The sequence below is a fragment of the Xiphias gladius genome, chromosome 18 (assembly GCF_016859285.1).
Source record: "Xiphias gladius isolate SHS-SW01 ecotype Sanya breed wild chromosome 18, ASM1685928v1, whole genome shotgun sequence".
Classification (NCBI taxonomy): domain Eukaryota; kingdom Metazoa; phylum Chordata; class Actinopteri; order Istiophoriformes; family Xiphiidae; genus Xiphias; species Xiphias gladius.
Genome location: NC_053417.1, coordinates 3,675,074 through 3,703,051, shown reverse-complemented (window position 1 = coordinate 3,703,051; position 27,978 = coordinate 3,675,074). Strand labels below are relative to the sequence as shown.

General features: G+C 41.6%; 1 protein-coding gene across 4 annotated transcripts in view; it reads left to right on the top strand.

The window, feature by feature from the left end:
- Positions 1 to 25,525, top strand: part of wu:fa11c10 (protein FAM110A) — a 28,776-nt gene extending 3,251 nt beyond the window's left edge. For 2 of the 4 annotated variants that reach the window (XM_040153647.1, XM_040153645.1), the window contains exons 3-6: positions 8,978 to 9,057; positions 9,177 to 9,240; positions 21,573 to 22,000; positions 22,407 to 25,525. In XM_040153647.1, the coding sequence (XP_040009581.1) occupies positions 22,417 to 23,841 (1,425 nt within the window). In that variant the 5' untranslated portion in view covers positions 8,978 to 9,057; positions 9,177 to 9,240; positions 21,573 to 22,000; positions 22,407 to 22,416 and the 3' untranslated portion in view covers positions 23,842 to 25,525. The remainder of the gene's footprint in view (positions 1 to 8,977; positions 9,058 to 9,176; positions 9,241 to 21,572; positions 22,001 to 22,406) is intronic. The other 2 variants (XM_040153649.1, XM_040153648.1) reach the window with 1 other exon arrangement.
- Positions 25,526 to 27,978: the final 2,453 nt, after the last annotated feature.

The following is a 27,978-nucleotide window of genomic DNA, read 5'->3' as shown; positions in this document are numbered from 1 at the left end:
TGCCATCATTTTTCAGACCAGGCAAAGTAATCTGCTCCACTTGGCCAGAGTATAAAACACAACCACACACACAGAGCCACAGATACAGTCTGGCATTATGCAACGCAGTTTAAAGCAGTCATTTAGTAAGAGTTCAAGTTCAGTTCAAGTCAGTTTTATTTATATAGCGCAAAAATCGCAACGGAAGTTATCTCAGGGCACTTTTCATATAGAGCAGGTCTAGACTGTACTCTCTATTTATATTTACAGAGACCCAACATTAAGGACTATGGTAAATTCAGGAGGGAGGGAGAACAATACAGGTACCAACTAAAGATGCATAATAATAACAAGACTAATAATAAAACTAACAATTATAATAATAGGGCTAATAATAAGACTAATAAGACTAAATATAATAATGATAATTGTAATAATTGAAGCAGTGGGTGTTGAGCAGGATCATGGGGGCAGTAGTTGGTTTGCAGTCACAGATCCAGACCTTGTAGCACCAGGGGCAGAAATACCTGCAGAAAGTGACAGGAGGAGAGAGGAGAGAGACGAGAAAGCACATAACTACGGGAGAGGGAAGAAGCCAAGTTAGTAACAAGCACTGATGGGATATTAATATGTATGGATGGAGAGGGAGAGAGGAAGACAGGAGCTAGGTTCATCATGGGAAGTCCCCCAGCAGTCTAGGCCTATAGAGGCATAACTATGGGGTGGTTCAAGACAAGTGGTTCAAGTGATTCTGTTTCTTCGTGCATTCTTGTGCATAGATACTATTTATACTGTTTCACATATCACTAAGTAAGATGCGCATTTAAATGCATATGTACACTCATACACAGTGGTTGGAGGAGTATTAAAGAATAGGTTCACTTTTTCAAGTCTCTCTTAAAAACAACACTCAGGTGCCCATATGAACACTGACGCGGGTTTTGCTTGCTGTAATCATTTGTCCTTTTCATACTGGCCATTAAGAAATACCTTCCTTAGGCACTTTCAGAGTAAATGATGGAGGACAAATTCACAGTCCTTTTTTTGTGCAAAAATAAATTCCATAGTTTATCTTAAGTTAATATGAGTCTTCAGCTGTCTACAGCTCTTCAAGCATCAGCTACATAACCCTACTGCTCTAGCATAGTGTAAGTGTGCATATGAGGGTTGACCCAAATGCAGAACAGATTCATTTATCAAAAATTGCTCAACAGTTTATCATTGTTATTGTTTCTTTGCCCAGCCCCAAATGCATATACTAGATGGAATTTGGGAGACAAGAGCTAGCATTCATTGCACATCATAGCGTGTATGAGTACAAATATAGGTACAGTGATTTTTAAAGATGATCATTTTCATTATGTGATGTAAACAGATACATTAGTGTTTCGTCTTTTCCTGCTGTATTTCTGACAGAGTAACTGAGCAAAGTTTGTTTCCTGCCCCCAGCGAATGAATGAAACTCTGGGACTTGTATTATTAAGATGTTCTCAGCATTACTGGCAGTCACTGTTTTGTATAAATTTTTATTGTATATCTACAGTATTTCTCTGAAATGTAGTGATGTAGAAGTGTAAAGTAGCATAAAATCAAATAACTCAAATAAAGCACAAGTATGTACCACTCATTGCCACATAGTCTTGAAATGGAAGTGGAACACCAACAAAGACTAAGCTATAGTGGCATGATCAAGTATTAGCTTTTCATAGCTGATACTTAACCCCCCCCAACCAACCATCACAATGTGTGATTCAGCTGTGAGCTACACCAATGAGAAAAATTGACCAGAGTAAAACATACCTTTCATGACAGCAGTAGCTAATCTCTCATAAATTCGGGGCCTGTCCCGTCTCATGATTTTGTGCTACCTGTCTTTCCTTTGCTGAAAGTCTCTCCTCCTCTCTCTTGCTGCACTGTGCCTGGACATCTTCACCTTTCTGCACTCCTTCTTTGCCGAAGAAGTATTAGGATTATTCCTCTGAACTGACAGTAAACCTAACAAATGTGCAGTATAGAGGAAAAAAAACCTAAAACCCTTTCTATGGTAAACTTCAAAACATTTACTATTAAATGACAATAACACACTCCAGTAACATTGCAGAATCCTGTTTTTTCCTGCCTGAGTATTTTTAACTTTTCCATTGCTACGTTCACAGCTATGCTGCTAACTTCTAACTCTCTGCTCTCGTCGCCTGGCAGGCTCATTGTCCCACAACAGCGCTCTCTCCTCTCTCTTGCCCACTTGCTACACACACAACCTATGCATTGAGCTATCCCTGAAAGGAGCTGAATTACTTGTGTAACAATATGCTCAAACTTCTCAAAAATCACTGTGTAATTTGCTCATTTACTTGCAACTGCCACCTCTTAACGAAAGAAATGACTGTTGAAGTGAGTTTCTAATGCGCAAGTACAGTTTCAACAAACATTTGTGCATGTGTATAATTATACTTGTAATATCATAACTGATCTCAGATGATTGGAAGCTGAGTAAAGGGCAGCTTGACAAGCACACTTGTCTATAGCTAGATATAGCTAGTCACTCGTCAAAGATCCCAGAATAATCCACAATGCGCATGTCCAAAAAATGCTTCTCCGCCCTCTGTCTGACATTCCCCAGCCTTTGTCAATGAGACGCAGACAAGCCCACGAAAATGACGGAAACGATAGATAAAACGGCTGGTAGCAAACTTAGCTTCCAGAGACAATGGCCTACTGGGGCCACAAATTACAAGATGAATGATAACAGGCAATATCCGATCCTCTATGGGACAGAATGCTGTTCTGAGATGTAAGGAGAGATATCGCTTCCACTTCGAAATCGTTCTAATTCCTGTCTATTCTTAGCTTTAACTGGCCAAACACTGCTTGCCTTGCTTGTCCTCATGGCACGCCACTGATTTATAGTGTGATGCATCACTTTTAAAGAGTGGCCTTTGCATTACTTGCTTCACAGTCCGGTTAAGCCTTCTCTGGCCCAAATACCCTAGACAGTAGTAGTCATGTGGCTGGAGTTCCCTTCAGTCGTTGGCCCTTGGGTACTCCCAATTTGTGCATATCTCACCCTGAGGAATGAGGTTAGTGTGACTCCTTGTCCTGGCAAGCTGTGTATCTGTTTCTGATGAACTCTGGAGGTCAGCAGCTGAGGACTCACATGCAGATTCCTCACATGCAAAGAGCTCGTCTGGTGTGATTGAGTGAAGTTGTGAACCAGACACAAACTGAGAGCAACTTACTTGGTGAGAGGGTAATGTAGCGAGGAGGACCTTGCATGATGTCAGTGTCCTGCAAAACATCCTTTATCATTTCGTTTTTAATGCAGCTGGTAGCTGAGTCTGTTTTTTGAAAGACAGACTATGGGATCTTTTGTTGTCTGTGTCTGCCTGGTGAAGTAGTACCTGTTTGCTCCTATTTATATGCCAACAGCTCACACACAGATTGAATCATTAATCATGATTGGGTCGGAGGCTGGGAACTAGACAGTTAAGCCTGACTCAATGGTAACTACACACAATATCTGGTTTGGTGAGTTTGTGTGTGTCTTTGATAGGTCACAAAGTGTGTGCTCATCAGTTTGTCTTCATGAATCCCTACACACCCACACTGTGTGTGCTGGGAAGAGCATTTGCGTGTGGGTGTGTATTTTTGGAGGATCTCCCGTGCCAACCATCTGCCCTATCCCTCCAAGACAAACGACAGTAGTCTGGATGCCAACCTTCCTTTCATCATTCCCTCCATTTTTTTTTATTTTTTATTTTTTTTTCCATTCATTCCCAGAGGGCCATGCTTCCTCACTACACGTGACAGAGACTCTGCCCTTTTGCCTATCGTCAGCGCCTCTGGCTGTTTGGAGGTTGCTATTTAGCAACATGTATCTGGTTAACCATTATTTACCCTACCCCCTCCACACTGGAGCCACTGACCTCTTAACCAGAGAGCTCAAACAAACAGCTTCTAACATGTCTGTGTGTTATAGACCCCTGTTGTTGGATCAAGGTTACAACACTATTTTTATGTAGCTGCAAACTATATGCAGAGTTACACGTTAGGGTAACACAATCCAAATGAACTCAGAGGAAATGGTTAAGACGTGGTTATCTATTGTATTGTTTAAATCTTATTTCCGTTTATTTAAATGACGTGTTCAAACATATGGTCTGTACCTTCAACACAACAGAATGATTAAGTTGCAACACATTTTCTTTAAAGTTTTAAAGAGGTGCATTTTTAATGATTTTTACACATGAAGTTCAGTTTACCCTCCACAAATAGTAGTACTTAGCTGGTGAAAACAAAGTTAGTTGTAGTTGTCTTCTGTGTTGACCCTTACTAAAGTTTAAAAACTCAGGATATCTTAGCTGACTCAACCTTATGGACAAACAATACTACATTGCTTGAGTACCCCAGTAAAACAGAGTAGAAGTGGATGGTATGAATTAAATCTTCTTTCAAGGTTAATGTACATGTGCCTCTCAGTTTGAAATATTGTCTGCAATGACCAAGGACAAGCTGAGATTTTAAACAAATAGCTGCCTCTGTAAAACTTGTGTGTTGAAATCTCTACTGGCTGATAAAGTTCTGTTGTCTCATTGTATATATATTATATAACCTAACCTTACCACAAGGTATGATCGTGATGCTCTGTGTTTGTGTAGACATATAGGTAGAATCCTTCACAGTGCCAAGAGCATCTATTGAGGTAAAAAGTAAGATGTCTATCTAAAGTTTGAAGAGGGTATCAAGCTCATTTAGAGGACCAGCAGGGACGTAAATGTCAAAAAATTAACATACCCTCTATGCATCGAATACAGAGTTTTCTCTGCTGTGGGTCAGTATGGTTTATTTATTTGTTATATTTATTTTTTTAAAAGTGGGTCAGGGGCATTGAAACATGTCACATCTCGCCTTAAAGAACTATTAATATTTAAACAGGTCCAGAGTATTTGCTCTGTCTGTTTGCAGCATGATCGAGTACGTGAAAGTCAAAATACATTGATTGTCAGCGCAACCAGGCCTGATAACAAGTCCCTCTAGAGATTTGAATTTCAACTGCCATTTATTGACATTCGTACACAAGTACGCATCTACTTGTGCTTGTCACCTGTGTCATTACAGTGGTACTTTCTGAGAAATTTTGTTCATTTTATACACCAGTCTCAACATTGTTCCAACTTAGCTCAGTCAGATTTTCTCAAAGGGGTTGATTACAATTTGGTGCAGTTTGGTGTCTGCACCAAACCAGGATGCAGGGGGACAGAGACAGGACCTGCTTGGGCATGCCATTGTGTAATGTGACCAGTAATGTGAGATGTTAGCCTTGTGAGTCCCTGCATCTGTGGAATGTGTGCATGCGTGTTTATGGATGCAACAAATGACGCAGTTTATGATTTTGGTATGTGAGACAGGAGCTACATCTGACCCCTGCCTTATTTTAGTGGCCACTATAAAAAGACATTTCAAGTTGATGAATCAAAAATGAGAATTGTGAAGAGACCTAATGGTTTGTGTTTAGTAAACATCCAGTGGGGTGTCAATATAAACTCATCATTGTGTGGGTGAATAAACATGTGACTATTCATCATGGATCAGAGAGTATTTGGCCAAATGAGAAGGCACCACACACTCACACTAATACTCTTAATCCACCTGTCTCCTCTGTGTCTCTGAGCAAAGGTGTGTGTTATCATAGAAGTGCGTTACCACTGCAAGAGGGTATTATGTTGAAAATATTTCCCCCTGGCACAAATATCATGTAGCTTTCACAAGATGTGAGAAGGACAGACAGGGGACAGGGGAGGAAGAAAGCTGAAAAGAGGAATCACACAAAATATAAAAGAGATGGGAGGAACAAAAAGCAGAGATGATAAATATATGATTGTCAGCCAGGCACAGTCTTTGGAAGGGGGGTGGTAGGGGGTGGGGAGTGTGATTGATGGTGTTATTAGAGGTAGAGAAGGTGTCAGAGTTTGTTGACTGAGCTGAAATATTTATCTTCCTATCCCATTGGCTCCCACTGTGTGTTTTGGACTTCAGAGCAGCCCCTTGCTTTTCCTCTACAGTGAGGAGTCTGAGTGGAAGCCCGCTCCCTGCTACTGCCTCTGGAGAATGACTGAACACTGCATGTGTGTGTTTGTCTTTAGACTGTGGGTGTGGGTTCCTAATTCTGTGTGTTAGTTTGTATACATGTGTTTTAGGGGGTGTGTGTGTGTGTGTGTCTGGTGCACTCCGCCCTGCTGACTCCTTCAAATAAGCACCGCTGTGTGTGTTCAGACTGTAAGGAGGGAGGGGAGCTCAGCCACGGTGTGCAGGAAGTGAAATAATCTACTGATAGGAATGGAGTGCTTTCACTGATTGAGTCTTTTAGTAGAGAGTAAACCTGGCTAAACTCAGTCAATTATCAGCATTTATCCACTTGCTAATGTTGCCATTAATGTTTTCTAAGGTAATATGTCTAGTATTATTCATAAGAAGTAGTGTCAAACGGTTTTAAACTGTACAAAGATAAAGTTTCTAAATTATTTGCTCCTTTCAGACATGCACTGCAGTTACATAAACAATGTTAATTTTACATGTAAGTCTCATGTTTGAATAAGCTCCCACATTTCTGTAAAAACATATAACAGCAGTCTTTTAAGGTTAGACTTTTTAAACATTTCCGTACGGGTCGGGGGGGGTTGTGGATGTATGAGGCAGGAGTTGATCAGTGACATTCCCCAAGCCAGAGAAGAATGGAGAGCTACACAGAATCGCAAGGCACCTATGCTACAGGGCTCTTTTGAGGTAGAGGCCTTTTCCCATTCCACGTTCCCCTGAAGCGGACATTAGTATGGCGGAGGACCTTGCTGGTCCCAAGCCGTATCAATTCATGCCTCTCCGAGCCAAGCCTGTATTTAGAAACACACTCGTGAAAAATGCAGATTGAAGATGTACATAGCAGTGTTTGCTATTGAGGAACCTGCTGCCGAGAGTATGAGGGTCTGAAGGGAAAGAATACTGTCCGCTGGTGCCTCTACAGCCTTCAAAAACAAAAGTCCAAACCATTGCCCCAAAAGTAAAAAATACAATGTAGAGGGTTCGCAAAAAATAGCTTAAACTCCTGTGAATGATGAGCCTCATTCAGTTTATATTTGAAAAAGAGCACAGTTTCACAGGCTCCCAATCAAGGATGGTGCTGGGGGAGGTGGGCCCCCATTCTTCAACAACATTCTTTATTTTATATATAATATACATTTGTTGAGCCATTTTTGAACCGATGAAATGCAGATTTTTAGAACTTTAATAGCAAATGTCAATATCAACACCAGCATTGCTGTGTTTCATCAAAGTGCAGTCATATCATTCCGTTTACAGCTCAAACAACATGTTTACATGTTGGGATTGTTGTTCTCAGAAAGTTATAGAAATCTGTGGGAAACATTCCCCCCAATTCCAATTTTCGAAACGTGTAGGGGAGGGCATTTTCTGAAACTATTCGACCGTCTGACAAGCAGTTCTGAGTAAGTAGTTCAGGCAGAAAACAGCATTGCATAAAAAAATGCAATGGGCTCTGTTGGTAAGGGTTGTTGTTTCACTTTAGCTGAGGCAATGAAATATGATACAAGCAGTCCAGTTTGTCCATGAGTTTGAACGTTTATTAGATGCCAAAATACTACATCACTGTTTATAATTCTATGAAACAGGATTGTACTGTTTTTTTTCTACTTTGGAAAGGTATCACACTGATTTTATCTTTTATTGCGAAAATCGTGAGGTAAACAGTAGAAATATGGCATTCATGTTACAAACACAGCACCTTGCCGGATGATGTTGCACAACATTATGGGCAAAAGTGGAGCCAGTATCACCTTTTTTGTCAGGCACTCTCATTATGACAATGCAGAGGTCCCATTGAAATGAATTTTTTTTTTTTTTTTTTTGGCACAGTGCTGTTGACTCCCTGAACATGACCTTATACTATATATCTGTAGTTTGTAGAAAACCATCAGTGTTTAATTTGGATGCTGCCAGGGGTGTAGTAAAGAATAAAACCACAAGTCAGACATTAATGTTTCATTAACTTCTTTCTCTACTGTGTATATACAGTACTCCTCTAGTGTTTTATAAGGCAATATGTGGGCTGTAACTAACGATTATTATTTTAATCGATTAATCTGCCAGTTTTTTTTTTTTTTTTTTTGATTAATCGTTAACCTAGTCCATAAAATGTCACAACACAGTAAGAAATGCCTGTACAGTTTTCTAAAGCCCAAGATGACATCTTCAAATTGCTTGTTTTGTCTGACCAACAGTCTAAAACCTAAAGATATTAAGATTTACTATATTACTATTTACTATTACTACTACTATGAGTGAAAACAAAGAAAAGCTGCAAATACTCATGCAGAAGCTGGAGTGAGGGATTGGTATTTTTAGTTGAATAATATTTTAATCATATAGTCAATTCTTCAATGTGTCAATTAATTTTCTGTTGCTCAACTTAAACGACTAATCATTGTAGTACATCATAGTTTACCGTTGCTTACTGTATGTGAGTATTTAGATACGCAAGTGTACTTGGCTACAGAACAACATTACTAATACGAAAGTTGAGTGGTGGAGTGGGGGGCAATCATACTCAGGCATAGTACAAAGCAATCGTACCTAATATGAAAACATGTATAATCAACAGAAAAAAAGTCTTCGAAGTACTGTTCACAGTGTTTAATTGAAAGTTAATCTCTGATATGTGTCTATGGTGATTGTCTTCGTTATGATGATCACTGGTGATACTTTACTACTTTACACACTTTTCATGTACCACTACATCAGCATGTTTTAAAAAAAAAAAAAAAAGAAAAAAGAACCATTGTTTCCATTTCCTGCATTACTGGTACCACTGCCATAGGTAGTGGAAAGGCACTTCAAAAGAAAGACAGAGTAATGAGAGATTCAGCCAGATCATGTGATTACAAGAAAAAGCTCTTGCTTCCTGCTCTCCCAATTCTCTTCCTGCTTCTAGACAGAGGGGGTGGAGTCCTTCTCAGCAGTGGGAGGAGAAGGAGGAGAACGTATTAGCCTAAGGAGCAGAGAGACGCTCAGGTTAGTGTTTATTTGGCTCTCTCACACACAGGAAAATACCGCACACATACCGGCACATTGGCGCTTGTACCAGCTGAAGGCAGCTGTGCAGACTTAGAGCTCCTACCTTCTTCTTTCAGTGCAACTCGCAACTCCTGTATTCCAGAGACCCAGTTATAGGATCTTACTGCCTGTACACATCATGTAAGTAAACTTTACCTTCTGTCCTGTTTGAGAAGATCAGTGTGCCTGCAGTGTGTAGACATGAGGTTGTCTCTGTGTAGTTAAAAGGTGCGAGGGCTCCTTGCTCTAGCAGGTATTGACAGCAAACTTTACATTTGAGAGTGATGTTTTCACTTGATTATTTTTTTCAATATGTCTTTAATGATTTTTTTTTTTTACTGCCTTTTATGTGAAGACATTCAATCATTTGTCGCTCCTAATATCTAAAACATAGAAGGTTAGCAGGACGAAGAGCATTAAGTCTTTACTATGACACTTGTAGACACCATACAGAGCAACTGAAAACCTCCATTATAAGAAAGGCAGCTATTGTCTCTTTCTGTGTCCCTGCCTGTGCTTCCTTGTCCTTGAGATGGAATGCCAAATCTAAAAATACTGGTCTTGATTATAACATTTGGCAGCTCTGGTCCAGGACTATTTTCATTCTCAAAGCCCTCTCAGCTGTAACAGGGTGAGAAGCTGTGTGGCAGGCAGGCATAGTGCACGTTTTGTACTTCTAACATGTCTGATGCGGATGTTCTATATCCAGCAGAAAAGGAAAGTGTTTCAGACCGTTATCATGTCTTCAGATTATCTCATAGACTGTGCTGCTAAGGGTCAAAGATCTAAAAAATATCTTTTTTACACCAAAATTTGTGCGTATCTGTGTATTTTCGCGTAAAAAACACTAAAAAAAAAAAAAAAGGCAAGTGACGAGTTAGATGAGTTTGCTTTTTGTTTTTTTTTCTGGTGTCACATTCGATGTCACAAACGTGCCATAAAACAGGTTTAGTAAACAGTAGAAAGCAGCGTGACTGTGTTATGGCGGTTACTTACTCTAACCTTGCTGTCATGTTGCATCTTACAGTGTTGCATATGAAGAACAAAATCACCATTGCATGTTGTTCCCATAGACTGCTAAAAAACAATAAAAGTTCCTGGCTTTTAACAAGCTAACGTTCAGAACTTTGACGCGCATCATAATATTGTGCCAGAAAAGGAGCAAAAATGAGCATGTCCCCGGGGTGTCATGTTTCCATCACTGCCAATTGGAGCTGGAGCCGATGAATACCCGTGACTACTGCAGTCATTTGACCTGGGAATGAATGCCGATTGTACCCTTTGCCACTGAAGACAAAATCCAGATATTAGTGGGTGTTAGTGGGTTTTTGCCCAGTATGAAAGGGGCTAAAGTTTGATGAACCACTTATGGTGTTTTTAAGCCTGTATGTGTATGGGAGAGAGAGACATATTGAGGGCATATCGCATCAGACTGTGGGCTAAAACAAACAGAAACTCACTTTTTCATGTTTTAAACTTTCAGCACACCTTTGTCAGTGGAGAGGTGATCAAGGATTATAAAGGGTTAACAGTTGAAGAATGAGTCCTATGTGTGACTGTGTTTGTACTTCTGAGTGTAACCAGTGCTTTGTGTGTGTGTGTGTGTGTGTGTGTGTGTGTGTGTGTGTGTGTGTGTGTGTGTGTGTGCGAGCGTGTGCCTGCGTGCATGTGTGAGTAAAAAAACTCCCTGTTTCCAAACCGACAGTGAGGCCTAGCCATTGAGACGACTCCACAGTGACCGCTTTCCCCCCAAACTGTGTGTGGGTGTGTGTTCGTGTGTGCGTGTGTGTGGATTTGTGTTTGTGTGTGCGTCCGTGCGTGTGTGTTTGTGTGTGTGTTTGTGGGTCTGTCGTTAGGACAGCAGTATGTGATTGCGTCCACGCCTGAATTTCTCTGGATTATGTTCATTACCACATTGGAGGGGGGTGGGGGTCATCCTCTATCTCGACACATTATTGTTTGCCTTCAGGCTCCTCTGTTGCAGCATAGAGTTGTGTGTACGTGTGCATTTGACTGTTGAGGTGTGTGCTTCATGCAGTTGTGTGTCTTTTAGTATGCAGTTGGCATGTAATTGAATTAGTATGTATAAGCACACTTGTGTCCGTATGTGCCCATATATCCCCAGGTATGTGTGTGGTGTATTAGCTAACAGATTAACTCCAGCTAAGTGAGATAAGAGGAATTGCCTCCAACCACTGGTCCAAACACATTTAAACATACACTGATTTTCCAAAATCCAGATCTGCGGATCGGTTAGGGGTGTATCATAGCAGTTTCCACAAACAGCAGAAATTCTTTGCTGGACTAGAGTTATTTCACCCCTTAGAGGCTCAGCAATGCCAGAATCTCTACAAGCAATGTAAATCTGAGGGGTTGTAATCCTGCATGCTAGTTATCTAGTACAGGGAAAAAAAATAGTCATCCAACATCGTAGAATTATTATACATGAAATAAAACACAATCTTTTTCCGCAAATAAAAGTTGTTCTGTTCTTCACAATGTACCATAAAAGGTATAATTCTTATAGTGTAATAATCTTCAAGAATGTTAATTTAATTTGGAAGAGAAACCATCCCGAAAAATTAAATACATTTTAAATGCTTTCCACTGGGTTTTGCAAAAGGAACACACTAAAGGATGTACATATAACTACAGAGCGCGGGAAGGCTGTCTATCAATGACTTATCCAGTGACCGTGAGATGCTAATTTTATGACACAATATGATATACTTTCTTTAGTTAGTGTTTTTGAATGTCAGTCTGAGAACATGTTGTGCATATATCTCACACCATTTAAAACTTTAGAGATGAATGGGTTTAAATGTGACACATTTTTGTATTTTGCTATTCTCGTTTATGTTGCAAATGCATATAATCCTTTTTTTTCTATTTGGCTGACATAAGCAAATGTTATAATGTTTGTCTTCGCTGCTAGGCTTAGTTTTCCTAAAGCGAAGACTCAGCCACCTGTTCTCCACTACTCTGCTCTCCATTACCTACTCAGTCAAAACTCTCGTCATGACATAAACAAGCACAGAGAAAATGAGGATGCTGACATTCATGGATGCACAGCTACACATATGCATATGAGACAGGATTTCATTGGACCCCTCCCCATCCCACCCTCGGGTGTAATTGTGTGTGGATGTGTGTGTTTCCTGGGGTCACAGACGCAGACAGTGATGGGCAGAGTAGGAGGTGGGGGTTTAAGGGGTAGAGCAATAGTTGGAGAGAGTGGGGGGTGGCATACAAAGATGGAGCTAGATACTATAATAACTGTCTGCTTATGGTTCAATGGTTGTTTTTGCAGTCGACTAGACCCTAGTGCATATAATGGTTGCATAACCCTCTAGTCCAGACACTTCAGTCATGCATGTCAGTCGAGTTCTCCACCCGGCCAAAAGCTGTTTTCTGTAGGAATGAGCAGCGTGGCCAGAACTGATAACTGCAAAGCACTGTGTGATGAAGCAAAGGCGTTAAGGGTTGAACCCTGTGAAGTCTGGTGCTCTGGTGCTTGCCACTCTGTTTTCATTAGCAGTCTTTGGAGCTCCCTAAATCAGCCCTGAGGGGGAGTGGCTGATAACCTTTTAACCCTTCTTTTAAGCTTTTTATTGACATAAAAACTGAAGCTTGGATATCCTAGTGGGGTGATGGGCTGGAGGTTGTTTTGTATGCACATAACCTGACAGGCCACAACCTGGGTAAAAACCAATTTGTCTCGAGGTTAGACTATTATTCAACCAGAAGATACTGGGAAGATGCTTAACTGAGTCAATTAAGCCTTCAGCTTTCAAGCGGCAACCAAGACGAGAGTTGGTCAGGCTATGGAAATGTTACATAAAGGTCCTTCAGTGCTTCCCCTGTTACTTCCTGTCCTGTCTCTTTAATATCCACTGTTTCACAGTTCCTCACTCCAGGAATATTGTAAAGATGTTATGATTACATTGCTGTCTCTGGACCCTTGACATCTTTTCTAGACTTGATGTTTTCCGTCTAGGTAAAGTGGTAATGAGAACAAAGCAGACATCATTTTTAAACCATGGTAGCAACTATGACTAAATATATTAGTCAATGACCTTTTTTCCATGACTAAGACGAGACGATGTCGAGATGGCACCGATGTCATTAAACACTGACTATATCAACATGTAATATCATTGAAGAAAAAAGACGAGACTAAAATGTAGTTTAAAAAATAAAAACTTTAGCAAAATCTTTCTGTATTTTCATTGACAAAAAGAGAGTAGACGTAATTACACGGAGCATTTTTTCGAACACTGACATAATCTAAATGTCCTCCTTTGAATGGCAGCACTGCACATTTTCTCTTCCTGCGAGCTCAAATCATCTTTCTGCTTATTCTGCTCACCAGCAGCGCACCCATGAACGCACTGCAACAGAGCTAGACTGGACTTAGCTATGCACTTAGACACTATGGCTCTAGCAGATCGGATAACACACAGTGACAGGAAAAGAACATGACGGCAACAAAACGGTTTGACATCTGGGTCCACTTCAAATATAATGCCGCAGAGAGAAAAAGTGAATGTGTGGTATTGTCAGGAGAGAAGTACTGCGGCTACAAAATCACTGGGAAGAAAACCACTAACCTGAAGTGACACCTTAAGAAGCACCACACAGAAATTGGGGTGACCTAACGTTGAGATGTTAATAACGGTAATTTACTTTTAGAGACAACTACTAAAGGCAGTGTTGTAACATTATCTATTAGCATCTCACAACAAAATGACATTGCTGCATTCCTTGCAGATGGGGATTCGCTCACTGAAAGTCAGTAGCCCAGTCAGCTACGTTGGCCAACATTTGTCGTAAGACAAGTTTTTTTGTTTTGATGTATTAAAGATGCTATCCATGTTAAAGCACACAGACCTTAATTACCATGCACATTTCAGGTCTTGTCGAATTTGAATGAGTCCGTCCAGCTAAATGGTTTATTTGCGACCTCCACTGGTTATTAAAATGCGCAGCATATAATGTAGAAGATTGTTTTGGGCTTGAATAAAGTCTGTTGGGCAGTAGTTAGGTGTCTAGTACTTAGGTTGCTTTTTGTGCAAAGAGGTAAGAAATATGTTCTTTACAAATGTATTTAAAAAGGTATTGTACAACCTATTGTTAACACTTACTGTATAACACAGTCTAGTACATTACTACCGCTAAGGCCTAAAAAATTACAGAATAAAATCAACACCTTTGTGGCACAGTCCTGACAAAACGGAACATTATAAGAGTGGGATTTATTGCAGGGGCTGTTGTACAATGTTTTTTTTGATCACAATCAAAAAGTTAAAATCAGTTGGATTAAAGCTTATTTGAAAACAGTTTGCTGAAGTTTGACCAAAATGCCCATTCTTGGTCTTGACTAAAACTAGACTAAAATGTTTGTTTTTCTTTGACTAACATAAGACTAAAATGTCCAGAGTTTCAGTCATCTAAAAATTGACTAAAAATAAAAAGGATGAGGTTGACTAAATATGATTAAGACTAAAGTGGCCATTTTTATCTCAGGAATAAGACTTGCACCTCTTCCTAACATACAGTGGGGAAGTGAACTCTAGCGGAATGAACGAAAAAATGTCCGGATAGACTATGAGAGATGTAGCGTGATGAGGGGATGCAAGAGGAGGGGATGAAATGTGTTTTTGTGCCGCTTGTGATTTCTCCCCCTGAAATGATTATGTTTTAATAATTTCCTCAGATAGAATGATAATTTTTGTTTGATTTGTACACCGTTATATTTTATATAGGCTCATTAGGTAGGCAGTAATAAAGAGTGATAATCATTAACTTTCAGTTACTGTCAGTAAGACTACTGTCAGAATAAGAGATTTATTTTATAATCTAGCTAGCAGCTAGCTACTAGTCAGGTTTAAATTCACAGATTTCAATCTAAAACATGATCTGAAAATAGATTGGAGGTGGGGCAAGTGCGCAAAACTTTCGCAGAAATAGAGCCAGGGCGAGTGTTTTTTTTTTTCCATCGTTCACATCGTTCAGCCTTTTCACTGACACACAGAGCAGGTTAGGAAATCTTCATTGGGAAACACTGAAACAATCTGATGTTCACTCGCTTGCTCCTCCACATCGTGTCCAGTTAGGATATCTGTGGAAAGAAGCTAGATATAAACAGTAAATCTGCGTGTATCAGATATATATTAAAATTACTGTTGAAATTTACCTTTGGTTTGGATTGTTTTGTCAAAGTGCTGTTTCCTAGGTCAGGAATTAACTTTGATGTTTATCTTTTCTGTTGTTTACTGTTATTATTGTGTATTAAAGGTAGCACAGATAAAAATATAAACTATTAACATAAAAGAAAAACATTTACTTCTGTAAACATTCTCAAAAGACTTGGGTGTGTAGTCACAGTCATTATCGGGGCCAAGCTTCTCCGCCTTTTTAAAAAAGAGGTTGATAGGGCAGGTAGGACTTGACAGGCTGTGCTTAAGAGCCTTTCTCTCTCTCTTTTTTTTTTTCTAGTGTTGTTACCTTTTTTTAAGCAGTGGTTACTGCTTAACAAAGGTAACAACACTAGATTGGACTAGATTGGACTGATTGGACAGCCAGTACCACAGTTGACCTTTTTCTGTCTTTCTCAAACATTTCCTGTTGTGAAATGCGTCACTGCTTCCTACTCGTCCTGCAGTGGGTGACGAACCCTGAGAAATCACTGCTGGCTAACTTGCCAAAAACTACCCCCTCCTCTCTCTCTCTCTGCTTGGGGTGAGGGTGACTCTTCCAAAGACTGTTTATGATGAAGAGATGGAAGGATTTGAATATTATCTTCTAGCATCTAACTGTACATTGCCCCAGAGCAAAATACTGAATCACCTCCAGTTAGAGAGATTGTTTTTAACCATTTGAACCCCATATATATATATTTTGCTAAAAAATTAGCAAAAATATTTTTTCACCTTTCAGATTTTGTTGTTGGAGGCCTCTGATCCAGAAACTGAAGGGTTCAATTTTATTTATGTTTTAGTATTTTTTTAGGGAAATTATGCAACATTGGTCCTATATGTTAGCAGAATTTCTGTATTGTACTCACATTGTCTGAACAAATGTACAGAACAACTAACGGTTCATTTGCAGGGTCGATTGCTTATGTAGCCCCATAACGGTATACTGTACATCATGAAAAATAATCTCACAAGTCATATTTTTTAATGAAAAGTCATGTGTATATATACAGTATAATATAGGCATTTCTCTCTGAATGAATCAAGCCATGGAGTTTCCAGAGTTTGCCTTTCTTTTACGTCTCTGACATTGTAAAGTTATTTACAATTGTAATGATTTCAACAGAGACTGGAATCTGTTGCATGACATCGCATCAGATACGAGGTGTACCGCATGTCTGTCTCCCAATACATACGGAGTCCAGGCATTTGCATTGGACCCATCTTGAGGTACATGCCAATCTCAATTTTCGTTTTATTGGTGGTTATAGATATTCCATTCTTTTGAAAGCTGTACTCATTTGTGTGTCGCTTAACAACACTCTCTGGCTAGCTCATTATGCTCTTTACTTATCATACCAAAAGGAATACATGCATCTCTTCAGAGCACTTACATCCTCACATTAAAAGACAATTGTCACCTGTCCCTGAACAATGCAACACCCATCCCCCAAAACAGTTCAGAATCTTCAGAACCTGTTTCTGCCTGATGAAACAAGCAGCTATTTGGGCAAACAAAGAGAGCCCAGAAAAAGGCCCAAGATCAGTTAAAGTGTTAAAAGTTAAATGATAAAAGTTAAGTGAAACCATTTTATCTATACATTTTTCATTCATTTAGTTTATTTATTTATTTATTTTTTGAGTTTCACATTGACCAGGAGGGGATTTCTGTTGACATCTTTTTAGGTGGGGTCTCTCTTGTTTTCTATACAGTCTGGGGTCAATGTCCGCTGGGACCAAGGCCACTGCGATAGGACAAGCCAGCTGGCGTCAGAGAACACACACACACACATAAACGCACCTTTTTCCCGTGACACAATGTTTGGACCCTCAGAGAGCTGCACCTTCCTTTTTTTTTTTTTTTTTTTTTGTCATATTTCAGCACATTTTCTAGGAAGGGAAGTGTAAAAACTATCTGATATGGCCTGTGTTTCTCCTTCCTTTTTCCTCTCCTCCTGAAATCCACTTCCTCACGTGCTGATGTTTGCTATTTATTCAGTCACTCAGCTACTAAGTTCTAGAAAACATTGGCGAGTCAAAGGGCTCCCAGTGTTGGGCTCTCCCTTTAATTAGTGATATGCAGGCTGGGTGGTGGATGACCATAGTCAGTCAGTTGTGGTAAGGTGCTAGTCATCTCTTCCTTTCAGCCAGAGCTTCCCCTGCCACATGTTCCGGCATTTCTGGTCATAGAACTCTGGATGAAAACATACACACTTCTACCTTTCCCTGTATTCTTTCCGTATCTGGCTAATATTCACTCGCTCAGCCACTATGAAACCCTCTCAAACACAAAGCAGACATCATAAAGCCATATCATTACCCACTAAAATGGTGGTTGGAAAGCTGAATGTAAAAGCAGTCAGATCCATAACAACACAGCGGTTAGCATACTTTTGTGATAATTTAACCAAGCAAGTTTCCATCGTGGCATAGAAATATAATTCCTCGGTCTATCGCTGTGGTCAGTGCCTGTGGTGCACTCGTCGTTTTTGGACACATCAGCTGTTTGTGTAACGGCAGAACATGAAGGGAAAATAAAAGATGGAAAGTCAGAAAAACAAGACGAACAGGCTGAGGGATGTTTTTTTTCCAAGGAAGTTATTACTCACTCACTCACACACACACACATGCACGCATGCACACACAGAAATTCAGGACCCATGCTTGATCAATTTGCACCTTGTTCTGTGGCAGCTAGAGGTATAACGGCACTGTTTTTGCACACACTAGCAGACAGCAGACAGTGCTTTTAGCTGCCTGATGGTGTACAGTGAGGAAATATATGACAATTACTGCTGTATTTAGGATTGGGGACTATCCAAGCCAACAATATTTGCATACAGTTGGCTCTTCTCAATGCCGAACTTCAAAGAAGGAACGTAACTGTTTTTTCATTTAGATACTTCCAAATCCGATCTCTATGGAGTGTGAATTCATTTAGCAGCTTTTGACCTTTTTAAGTCAATTTTCTCTAGATTATTTGACCCTTGCATTGACAGTAATTATTGTTAGTAGTTCAAACTCTTTCTCCATTACTCCATCTCACACAGTATCCATGGCTAAACTGTTGGGGTCAGTATGGTAACAAATAGACTGAATAGTGAGTGGATTATGGGATTCTAGTTATCAGCTGAAATGGGTTTACATGGGTGTGACAGGGATCTTTGTGTGTGTGTTTGCATGAACGCAGCTCTTGTGTGGTTGTTAACACCTTGTGTTTTACAGTGTTGAGCTGAGGAGATAACCCATGATTCCCTAAACAATAGCTTCCCCTTTGTGTTTATGTGATTTATCCACTATAGTAAATTGTGTGTCATAGAGCTGTTGTACATTAGCAGAGATGGATTCTTTTAAATGACATTATGATATGTTATTGAAACGGCAGAAAGGGGGACAAGTTAGTATGTGTACACTTTTTAGGCCATTATGCATTGAATTGGGTCCTCTGTTAAAGTATTTGTCCAGCCATTGGCTATTCTTAAAGACTTTGGTCTTTTGGTGGACATGAAAAGGCTCTAAATTTGGACTAAAAGGGTGTGTGTGTGTGTGTGTGTGTGTGTGTGTGTGTGTGTGTGTGTGTGTGTGTGTGTGTGTGTGTGTGTGTGTGTGTGTGTGTGTGTGTGTGTGTGTGTGTGTGTGTGTTTTTTTTCTGTTTTCTTTTTTCAAGGAGAGGCCTGTGTAAGAGTAATGACAAGGCCAGCATACTAAACCTGAGGTAGCTGAGGTTTATGTGACCAGGCGTTTGCCTACTTCTGGTAAAGTCTTTCTTTTAGGATGAGCTTCTATGAATGGACACATACACTATACAACCATTTCTATAATTACCTTTAGCTATTGCACTGAAGCTGGTGTTTTCAGTGGGTGAGTGGCTAGGCAGAAGGCCTTTTTCGCTGATGTTCCAACGTGTTAGTGAAGGCTTTTCTTTCTGTTTCCTAAGTAGTTGCTCTCTTAAGGAGATTTTCAAGGAAAGCATTTGAGTATTTTGTAATGAGAAAGATCACCCAAATGTACTTTATCATAAAAAATGGAAACACAAATAGAGATGTATTGCTTAAAAATTAAGATTCTACTTTTTTCATGGATATATTTTGCCTGTATTCAAATATTCTCTGGGCTGGATACTGCATGAGTAAAGTGTCAGTGGTTGTCTCGAGTTTTTACTGCGTTATGTTATTGTTGTTATTTACTGTACTGTGGTTTTTCAGTATAAATCTGTTTCCATGTGTTGGGGAGTACTACTGCATGTGAAAAAACTTTGTTTAAAGCCTTTTGTGGCTCCAGAATTAGTGTGGAGATAGAAAAGAAGTGAGTTTACCACACTTCTGTAAACGGCTCCTCATGAGATAAGTGGCATAACAAACTCAAATCTCTGTCAGAACTGTCAGCAGTTGTGTTGCATTTTGGGTAATTTAGCCGCCAGGTTGTGACGAGGAAGAGAAAGATATATCTGGTTCTGTGCATCAATTTCTATCTTTTTGTCTGTCCATCATGAGTCTGACAGTGTTATAGAAGTGCAATGGTAAACCAGTGGAGTACTCTTTTAACTAATTAAAGCTCAACGATTTGAAGACAGGCATGTGTGTCTCCCTCATCATCATCAGATCATTAAGCCCTTCTGAATGGCTCAAAAGTCTCAACTGAGATGATGTCGTCATCATCATCTCCTTTGCGTCTAATCTAGAGAGTTTCTGTCTTCTCTAACTGGAACTAACTAAACAATCCCTCCTTTTCTTGCCATAAGATGTGAAATTTTCTTCTCACTTAGAGCATTCTCTTTCTTGAGCGTTCAGTGTTTCCGTAATAGTATTTTTTGCTCTATCACCTCAATGCACTCCCTTGGGATTTGCCTTTTGGTCGCACAAGGTTTGTGAGTCATTATTTTCTGTCATGCAAATGTGTTTAATTTAAGATGGACTATTTTAAACTACTTCTTTGGTTTGTTACACTTTTAAGATGAAAGTAAAGTGTGTGACTATGTGTGCATACTCTGAGTTTTCAAGCTCTTGATGTACCTGAAAGCAAGTGTGTGTGTGTGTGTGTGTGTGTGTGTGTGTGTGTGTGTGTGTGTGTGTGTGTGTTTTGTGTGTGTGTGTGTGTGTGTGTGTTTTTGTGTGTGTGTGTTTGTGTGTCCAAGAGTAAGCTGTCATGGTTGCTTTTGCTCTCTGTCTGCTGCTGATCTGCTGTTCAGAGATGAGAGTGAGAGGAGGAGATGTGGGGGAAACAGGGTCACATGTTTAGGGAGACAGGAAAGGAAGACTGCTATAAAAAGACTAATTAAAAATGTGTGGATAAATATGTTAGAGGTGGAGGTTAGGAGGAGGAGGAGGAGGAGGAGGGAGAGAAACGGGTCCACTGACTGGGTGTGATGTAACCCCGGAGTGTAACGTTGTAAACGATAAGGAGTGGAGTGAATTTGGAGGGATAGAGAGGATTGTTTTTCTGGGAATTAGAGCTTGGAGAAAGAGGGGAAAATAGCTGAACATAGTGTGCGTCAGCATGCTTTGAACTTCTAAAACTGAGAGAGTAAGTTGGTGCTAAGTTGTAGAAACGGGGAAAAACTTTCACTGTCGTCGTTCACTTTTCTTTGTCTCTAAAGTAAAGTTGCATTCATTTGGGCAGTTTTTGAAAACTGCAATCATTACACTAGTCCATTGCACTACAAGCACAAATTTAAGCAGAATTAGACTGGGAATAAGATAATCCTCTATTGTTTACTTTGTCTTTGTTGTTCACACTATCCACACTGTGATGATTACAAAGAGCTAAACAAGAGGAACAGTTGTGTAGGCTTTCAGTGTTTTTCACAATGTTTTCATAGCACCCCACTGCGCTTGATGCAAGTCAATGTAAAAAATTGCAGCTGTTTTGCCCGTTGTCCCCCCCCTTTCAAAGAATTTTCATTTGAATGAAAACCCTGCCTCATTGTTTTGTTGTGCTCGGAGGGGGGAGGGGTCCAATTGGTCAGAATCCCTTCCGAGGTGGACCAATGCGAGCAAGCCTCCCGCCTACTGTCCCGCCCCCTGTGCCCCACTGAGGCTCCTTGCTTGACGTGTGATTGGCCAGCTGGGAGGAGCCAGACGTGGTATTAAAGCCTGTCCCGTCTGCTCCACTTCAGTGTTGAAGAGAGTCACTGTCTGTCAGCTGGAGAAGTGTGTGTGTGTGTGAGTGTGTGTGTGTATCAGTGTGTGTGGATGTTTTTGTTAATGAGAGACGGAGCAAAAACAGAGTTCTACCATTATCTGACTTGGACTTCCATCTGTTTGTAACCCTCTCCAGGACTGTTGGGCTCTCCAGCTGAGTTGCACGCCAGCTTTTTGTGTATGATCACAACTGGACAGGCGGACAGGAGCTGAACAGGCGAGTTGGACAGAGATCGTGAAGGGGATCATAAAGGCTTTCGTGTTGCTGGTATCTTTGCTGGCTGATCTACCAGACCTGCATTTGGGATAAAGAGCTCCCCTCAGCTGCACTGTGGCTGACCGCTGACCCTCGATCCACAGCTCACACCCTTCTGGGCCACTGCTGTGCTAATAGAGGTGGTCCGGCCGGGCCCGATGTGGAATTTGACCTCAACTGACCCTGTCCCACAAGTAGCCTTACACTGAGCTGGGACTGGGAAAAAGGAAGGATAAAAGAGCAAGAGGGGTGACTGAGAAAAAAGGAAGAAGAAAGGGAGAGAAGTGAGAGCAGCAGCACAGCGACCGGTAAGGAAGTTAAAGGGGGCTCTGGAAGCGAGGGTGCAAGGCTGGGAGGAGGGGGAGGAGAGTGGGAAGAAAAGAGAGAGTACAAAAGAGCTATTTTCTTAAGCTTAGAGAGGACATGTGGGAGCTTTAAAAGGATGTTCATTGACCATTAAAGCCCCACTCTCACCCACCTCTCCTTCTGTCAGTTCAGTTTACCCCACACCTCATGTTCACAACATTCTGGTTGTTGAAGCTTGCATTTAAGCTATAAAACACTTTTCTTTACATTTAACACAGTAAATACAGAGAAGTAAACCATTCACTTATTCTTTCTCTCAGCTCTTTGTCATTCACTGTTTGTCCTTTCTTTGCACATAATTCTGTTTCAAAAACCTTATGACTGAAAATCTTTCTTTCTCTCTGTCAGCTCCTCCAGTATGCCGGTGGAGACACTGCGCCCGGCAGACGGCCGTCTGGCCGGAGTTCCATTCACCTCTGCCATGCCCTTCAGGATACTTAACAAGGGTCCAGATTACTTCCGCCGCCAGGCTGAGCCGGGGGCCCGTAAACTGAGCGCGGTAGAGCGTCTGGAGGCTGACAAGGCCAAGTACGTTAAGAGCCAGCAGGTGGCCCTCACCCGTCAGGCCCCTATCAAACCACCGATCATCCGCAAGCCCCTTGTTCCTCCAGGGATGATGCTCCAGTCCAAGATTAGCACTCCTCCAGCCCGCAAAGTTCCCCGCTGCCCAGCCGACGTGGAGAATGGAGGAGGGCGAGAGGGACCAGGAGGGAAAAGAGGACCTGCTCTTAACTTGGATATTCTGAATAATCTAATCAATGATGTATGTGATGGACCATTGCCCTGTTCCCAGTCGTCTTCCTCCACCTCCCCCTCCTCATCATCTCCTTCATCGGGAGCCAAGAGCATTGGCAGTAGCCTGTCAGCAGAACAGGAGAGGAACAACCGACTCCTCAACAACCTCAAACCTTTGAATCACGGCACCGCCAACTCTTCATCCACCTCTTCCTGCACATCCTCTCCGCTTAATAACAAACTCCGGACCCCCGCAGCAGAACTCACCCGACGTCCACCCCCTATCCCGGCACGAGCACCACGCATTGGGGTTCCAGTACCCTACAGTTCCCCTAACTCAGTGATGGTGCGCAGGGTGGACGTTCGGCCTCAGGCTGAGATAAGGAAGCCCCAGAGGGCCCAGCTGCAGCCTCGGCTCAGGCCCAGACAGACTCCCCAGGGCCAGGTTGCACACCCCCAGGTTCCACCTCCACCACCGCCTCCAGCCCCTCATAACCAACCCCAACCTCACCCTCAGCTCAACACACCCTCCCAAACTCTGCCCTCCCCTCCAGCCTACCTGCCACCCAGTCCCATGCTCGTCCGAGCGGGCATGATTCCGCCAGGCTCCCCTGCTTTCACCCGTATTTCAAACGCCAGCTCCAAGGGGTCTGCCCGTAAGCACCCATCCTTGCACCGCTCCAAATCGGACCTGAGCGACCGCTACTCCCGTGCAACAGCCGACCTGGAGCGATTCTTCAACTACTGTGGGCTGGACCCGGAGGAGGTGGAGGGGATGGGCGGAGTGGAGCGCTTCACAAGAGCCAACTCAGACATTGTGTCCGTCTCCAAGCTCCGCAGCGTCAGCACGCCCAGCTCGGAGTGCGGAGACGAGGCCGACCGGGCAAGGGAGGACGAACGAGATGAGGATGACGAGGATGGGCCCGACAGAGCCAATGAGCGGGTCCCCTACGGCATCTCTGTGATTGAGAGGAACGCTCGAGTCATCAAGTGGCTATATGGCATCCGTCAGGCGCGAGATGCTAACAACGCTGTCTCTAACGTATAGACTAACGAGGACTTGAAAGGACTTGATAGAAAAAACGGGGAAGCAGTACTTTTTGTATGTATAGACACTTCTGAAGAAGTGAAAGCCCGTATGTTCGTCTTCTGCTGCCTTACATCAAATTTATGGATAATCCAGTAGTTGTTTTCTGTTTCCTGTGAAGACTGACTTTTGTTTTGGAAATTTTTATCTGGGCTGCAAGTCAGGACTGCCTCCCTGCAAGACTAGATGGACGATTCATTTCCCTTTTCTCTCACTTGATCTTGTAAAACAATATTGGTATACAAAAGCAATAATAGTCTGGTATAAATGATGATGGTGAGGATGAAGCCAGATGATGTTTGCAATTGTGGTTCCTCAAGTAAAGGTACTTAATGTAAGTTTGCGTGCGTGCGTGTGTGTCTGTATGCATGTATCGCAGAGAGTTTGGCAGCACAAAGCCAAACTGGAAAAAGGCTACCCACTGCTAGAGAGCTGCAGTGTGGTGAACAAGTCAGGAAGAGAACCACGTTGATACTGTGAAACTTCACAAAAAAAAGCTTCCATAAACACATTTGTATTTTCAAAAAACTTTTTGGCTGTCAGACTGTTATTATACAAATTTTTGTCAGCATGTGAGTGAAACGTTTGTATACATTTACTTTAGGGTATGTCATCTCAACGAAACACACATATTACTCCCCCACAGGTAATCACTTCACGGCACAGATGTACATTCAGGTCAGTTACAGTAAATATGGTAGCAACTGCAGTTCGTGGTGTCTGTATATCTGACTGTAACATTGTCTAGACGCGTGTTTGCATCTGAAACATGGTTTCACGTCTTGGATTACGCTGCACTGGTGCAGTGAGAGAAATCAGTTTACTATGTATGTCTTGGCATGGATGAGGGAGCAAGTCATATGATAAGGGATGATCTCATAAGTGGATGGTTGAAGTAAGTGTAGCATGAAAAGTTATTTTAACTCTAGTGAGATGGAGAGAAAATTAAAGGATGAGTAAAAGGAAGACTGAAAAGAGTATACTCCTGGATAAAAAAGAAATCTATGGTGTATAAATATGTCTGTGGTTATGAAAGTGTCTCAGGAAGATGTACTTGGCATACTATAAAAAATGGACCAATATTTATTTGGAAAAATGTAATTTAATGTATTTTTAATACTGGACGACTGTGTACAGAATTCAATCCTTTTGCTCTTAAGTGCAATCTGATCACATCTACTACAACTACAGTATAAGTAGGATCACATTTAAACACATGCAAATACAGGCACCAGTCACAAGTGTGAATGTTGTAAACAGGGGAATGCTACGTGTAACATGTGTCCTGCTGCTCTGCGGGAAGCACTACAGAAAGTGAGACTGTTGTGTATTTATTTGACTTCCTGTTTGTCGCAGTTTGAGCAAGAGAGGATGTCTGTGTCCCCTGGACGAGCTCTCCACCCTCTGCGTTGAGCTCCTTTTAACTTTTCAGGATATTCAGTTTGACTACCAGCCGGGTTTTCGTCTCTGGACCTGTACCTAACGCAGGTAGATGAAGAGCAACGTACAGCGGCACTCAGAGTGGCTGGAGAACGCGACAGTGGTGACGGGGAACAAAGCGTGCTGTTGAATCTGGCACTGGATGCCCAAAGAGTCTACAAGTGAGGATCCAAAATGCATTACCATGGTGTATTCTTAACAGTTAATAAAAAATGTTGAAGTATGTTCCTGTTCACTGTTTTTCCTTGTTTCTTTTTTTCTGGTCTTTGAAGTTGACTAAATATGATGATAGACCTTTCTGATTCCAATATATGGCTGCAAACAGCCAGTCCTTAGATTTCTTCGGCGTTTTGGGAGTGTATGAAGTGATGCTGCCAAATTCACGGCTCATAATCTGAAATCTGGTGCGGGTCTATTTCGGCACAGGCAGGTGTTTGGCCCATCAAATCTCATCTTGACATCAATAATTGAAGCACAGCACCTCCACTGAGCTCCCCTGGATGGTTTTTGTTTACTTTGATCGTGTTCGACTGCTAGATTATTTAGATGACAAAATGTGGACACAGACAATCTCTGACTCTAGTCTCGGACTTGTGGCCTTTCATTAAGTCTCTCCCCTGAAATTGCACAAGTTGGATTATTGTGTGCCACAGACTGCAGTCTGGTGGGCTGTTGTAATGACCCCACCCTCCACCTTCTCAGTACCACACCCTGTTTCAGAGCTCTGGGCCCTCTTTAAGAGAGCAACTGCGCAATAAAAGTGTAAAATGAATGGGTGTGAAAGGGGTACTTTGGCTAGCTACTGATGCTGCCTGCGCTAAAAATGTATCCATTCATAGCACCGTAGGTTTAGACAAAAACATGAAAATACGAGGGAGGACTAGGAAGATCTCAGAAATACTCCAGTAAATATCTGTTTTGAGTATCAAGTCTTTACCTCCTGTAGGTTCTAAAGGTGACTGTGAGTTTGTTGCTCACAAAGACAAAAGAAGGAAACAAGGAGGATAGGTTTGATAGCAGAGAAGTAGATTATGCTGCAGGAGTGGACATTTATTGTCGTAATTCTTGAATTGAATCTTAACTTTTCAGAGCCACTTATTTCAAACATATAGGTGGTTTATTTATAGAGAACTTCAGCCGTTGATACAAAAAAAATGGAACGCTCTAAATTGATGCAGCACAGGCGGAGATATCTAAAAATACTGGATCCTATATTTCCCACAATACTAGGTGGTTTGATGTGTCTAATCATATGAACTCAAGAGTACTAAACCACCTGGGGATCACATTCAGTTTTCCTTCTTGTGCTTATTTTCTGTGCGCAGATCCCCTCCCAGGATCTAATGCTACTTCTGATGAGAACTTGGGTTATATAATCGCAGCGCTTTCAGACAGCTGGGCTGCGGCTCGTGCCTCCTTCAGGCCTGCGACGACTTGTCAGAAATCACTATGCCTTTACATCGTGACATCATCGCATGCATGAACTCCTCCAGAATGTGGCCCTGATAAACTGCTCTCGCAATTTCCTGGTTTTTGAGGATGTGGATAGTTAAAAGCTTGGAGAAGTGTGGTAGAGTGGAGCAGGCTGTTGATAAATGATAAATATTGCTGACTGGAGCCTGGGGCTGGGCATCGTGACAGCAGCCGCCTGATGTCCCAGGCAGCTCTGATTAACAGCCAGCAACCCTGATGGGAGAGGGAGACGTGGAGATCTAAAAGACCGACGGATCGCAGTAGTTCAATGGTTCAGAAACGGAAGAGGCCAAAAAGAAGTTTGGGGAGGGAGGTAGAAATGGAAAGAAGAGAGAGATAATGGGGAAAACGAGACAGCTACTGCAAGAGTGCTGGTCATTTTATGCATATGGATAGGTAGTGTGTCAGTTTTTATTACATGATCACATAGCCTCAACTGTGGGGCTTTCATTTCCAGTAATTGAGATCAGCAGCTCTGCACTCAGCTTCTTCCTCGCTGCTTCTTGTCTCACTTTCAGTGGGACCATGGATGAATTTAGTCTAGAAATGTGCCGCTTTTTTAAGAAGCCGTAACGTTAGCAAACAGCACTGGCACCGACATCGTGTTACCGAAATGAGAGGGTGCTTATTAGTGCAAGGGGTCAAGCAGCAACATAAACTTCTGAAGAAGAGTTGTTTTTTTTGGCGGGGGGACCACAAGTTGCGGCTCCGCAGTTACATGAAAGTCCGAGATAGGAATAACTTTTTGCTAATTTTTACAGGGGCATTTTGCCTTGATTGTGAAGTTGACAGTGTAGCCATAGACATGAGAGATGGAGAGAGGAATGACATACAACACAGGTGGAACTGAATGAGGGATGATACATCTAGGGTTTTTTTAACCACCAGGCAGCCAGACACAACAAGAAAATGGTAACATTTTAGCAGACTGGGCTCTCTAGTGCTGAAAGATATTGAAAAGTAAACTTCAGTGAGTAATTTTCTTTCATAAAAACTGGACAAGACAGCAGGAAATAATTAGCAAAAATCAGGGGTTTTGACGAAGATACTATGTAAAAAAAAAAAAAAGACAGCCATCACCGATTGACTGTAGCTGCGAGGTTCTGTTCCAAGCTGTCAGATTTTTTTTTGACCAACCCTTCACATTTACCCAAATTTTGCATCAGTTCCTCAACCCGCTCTCTA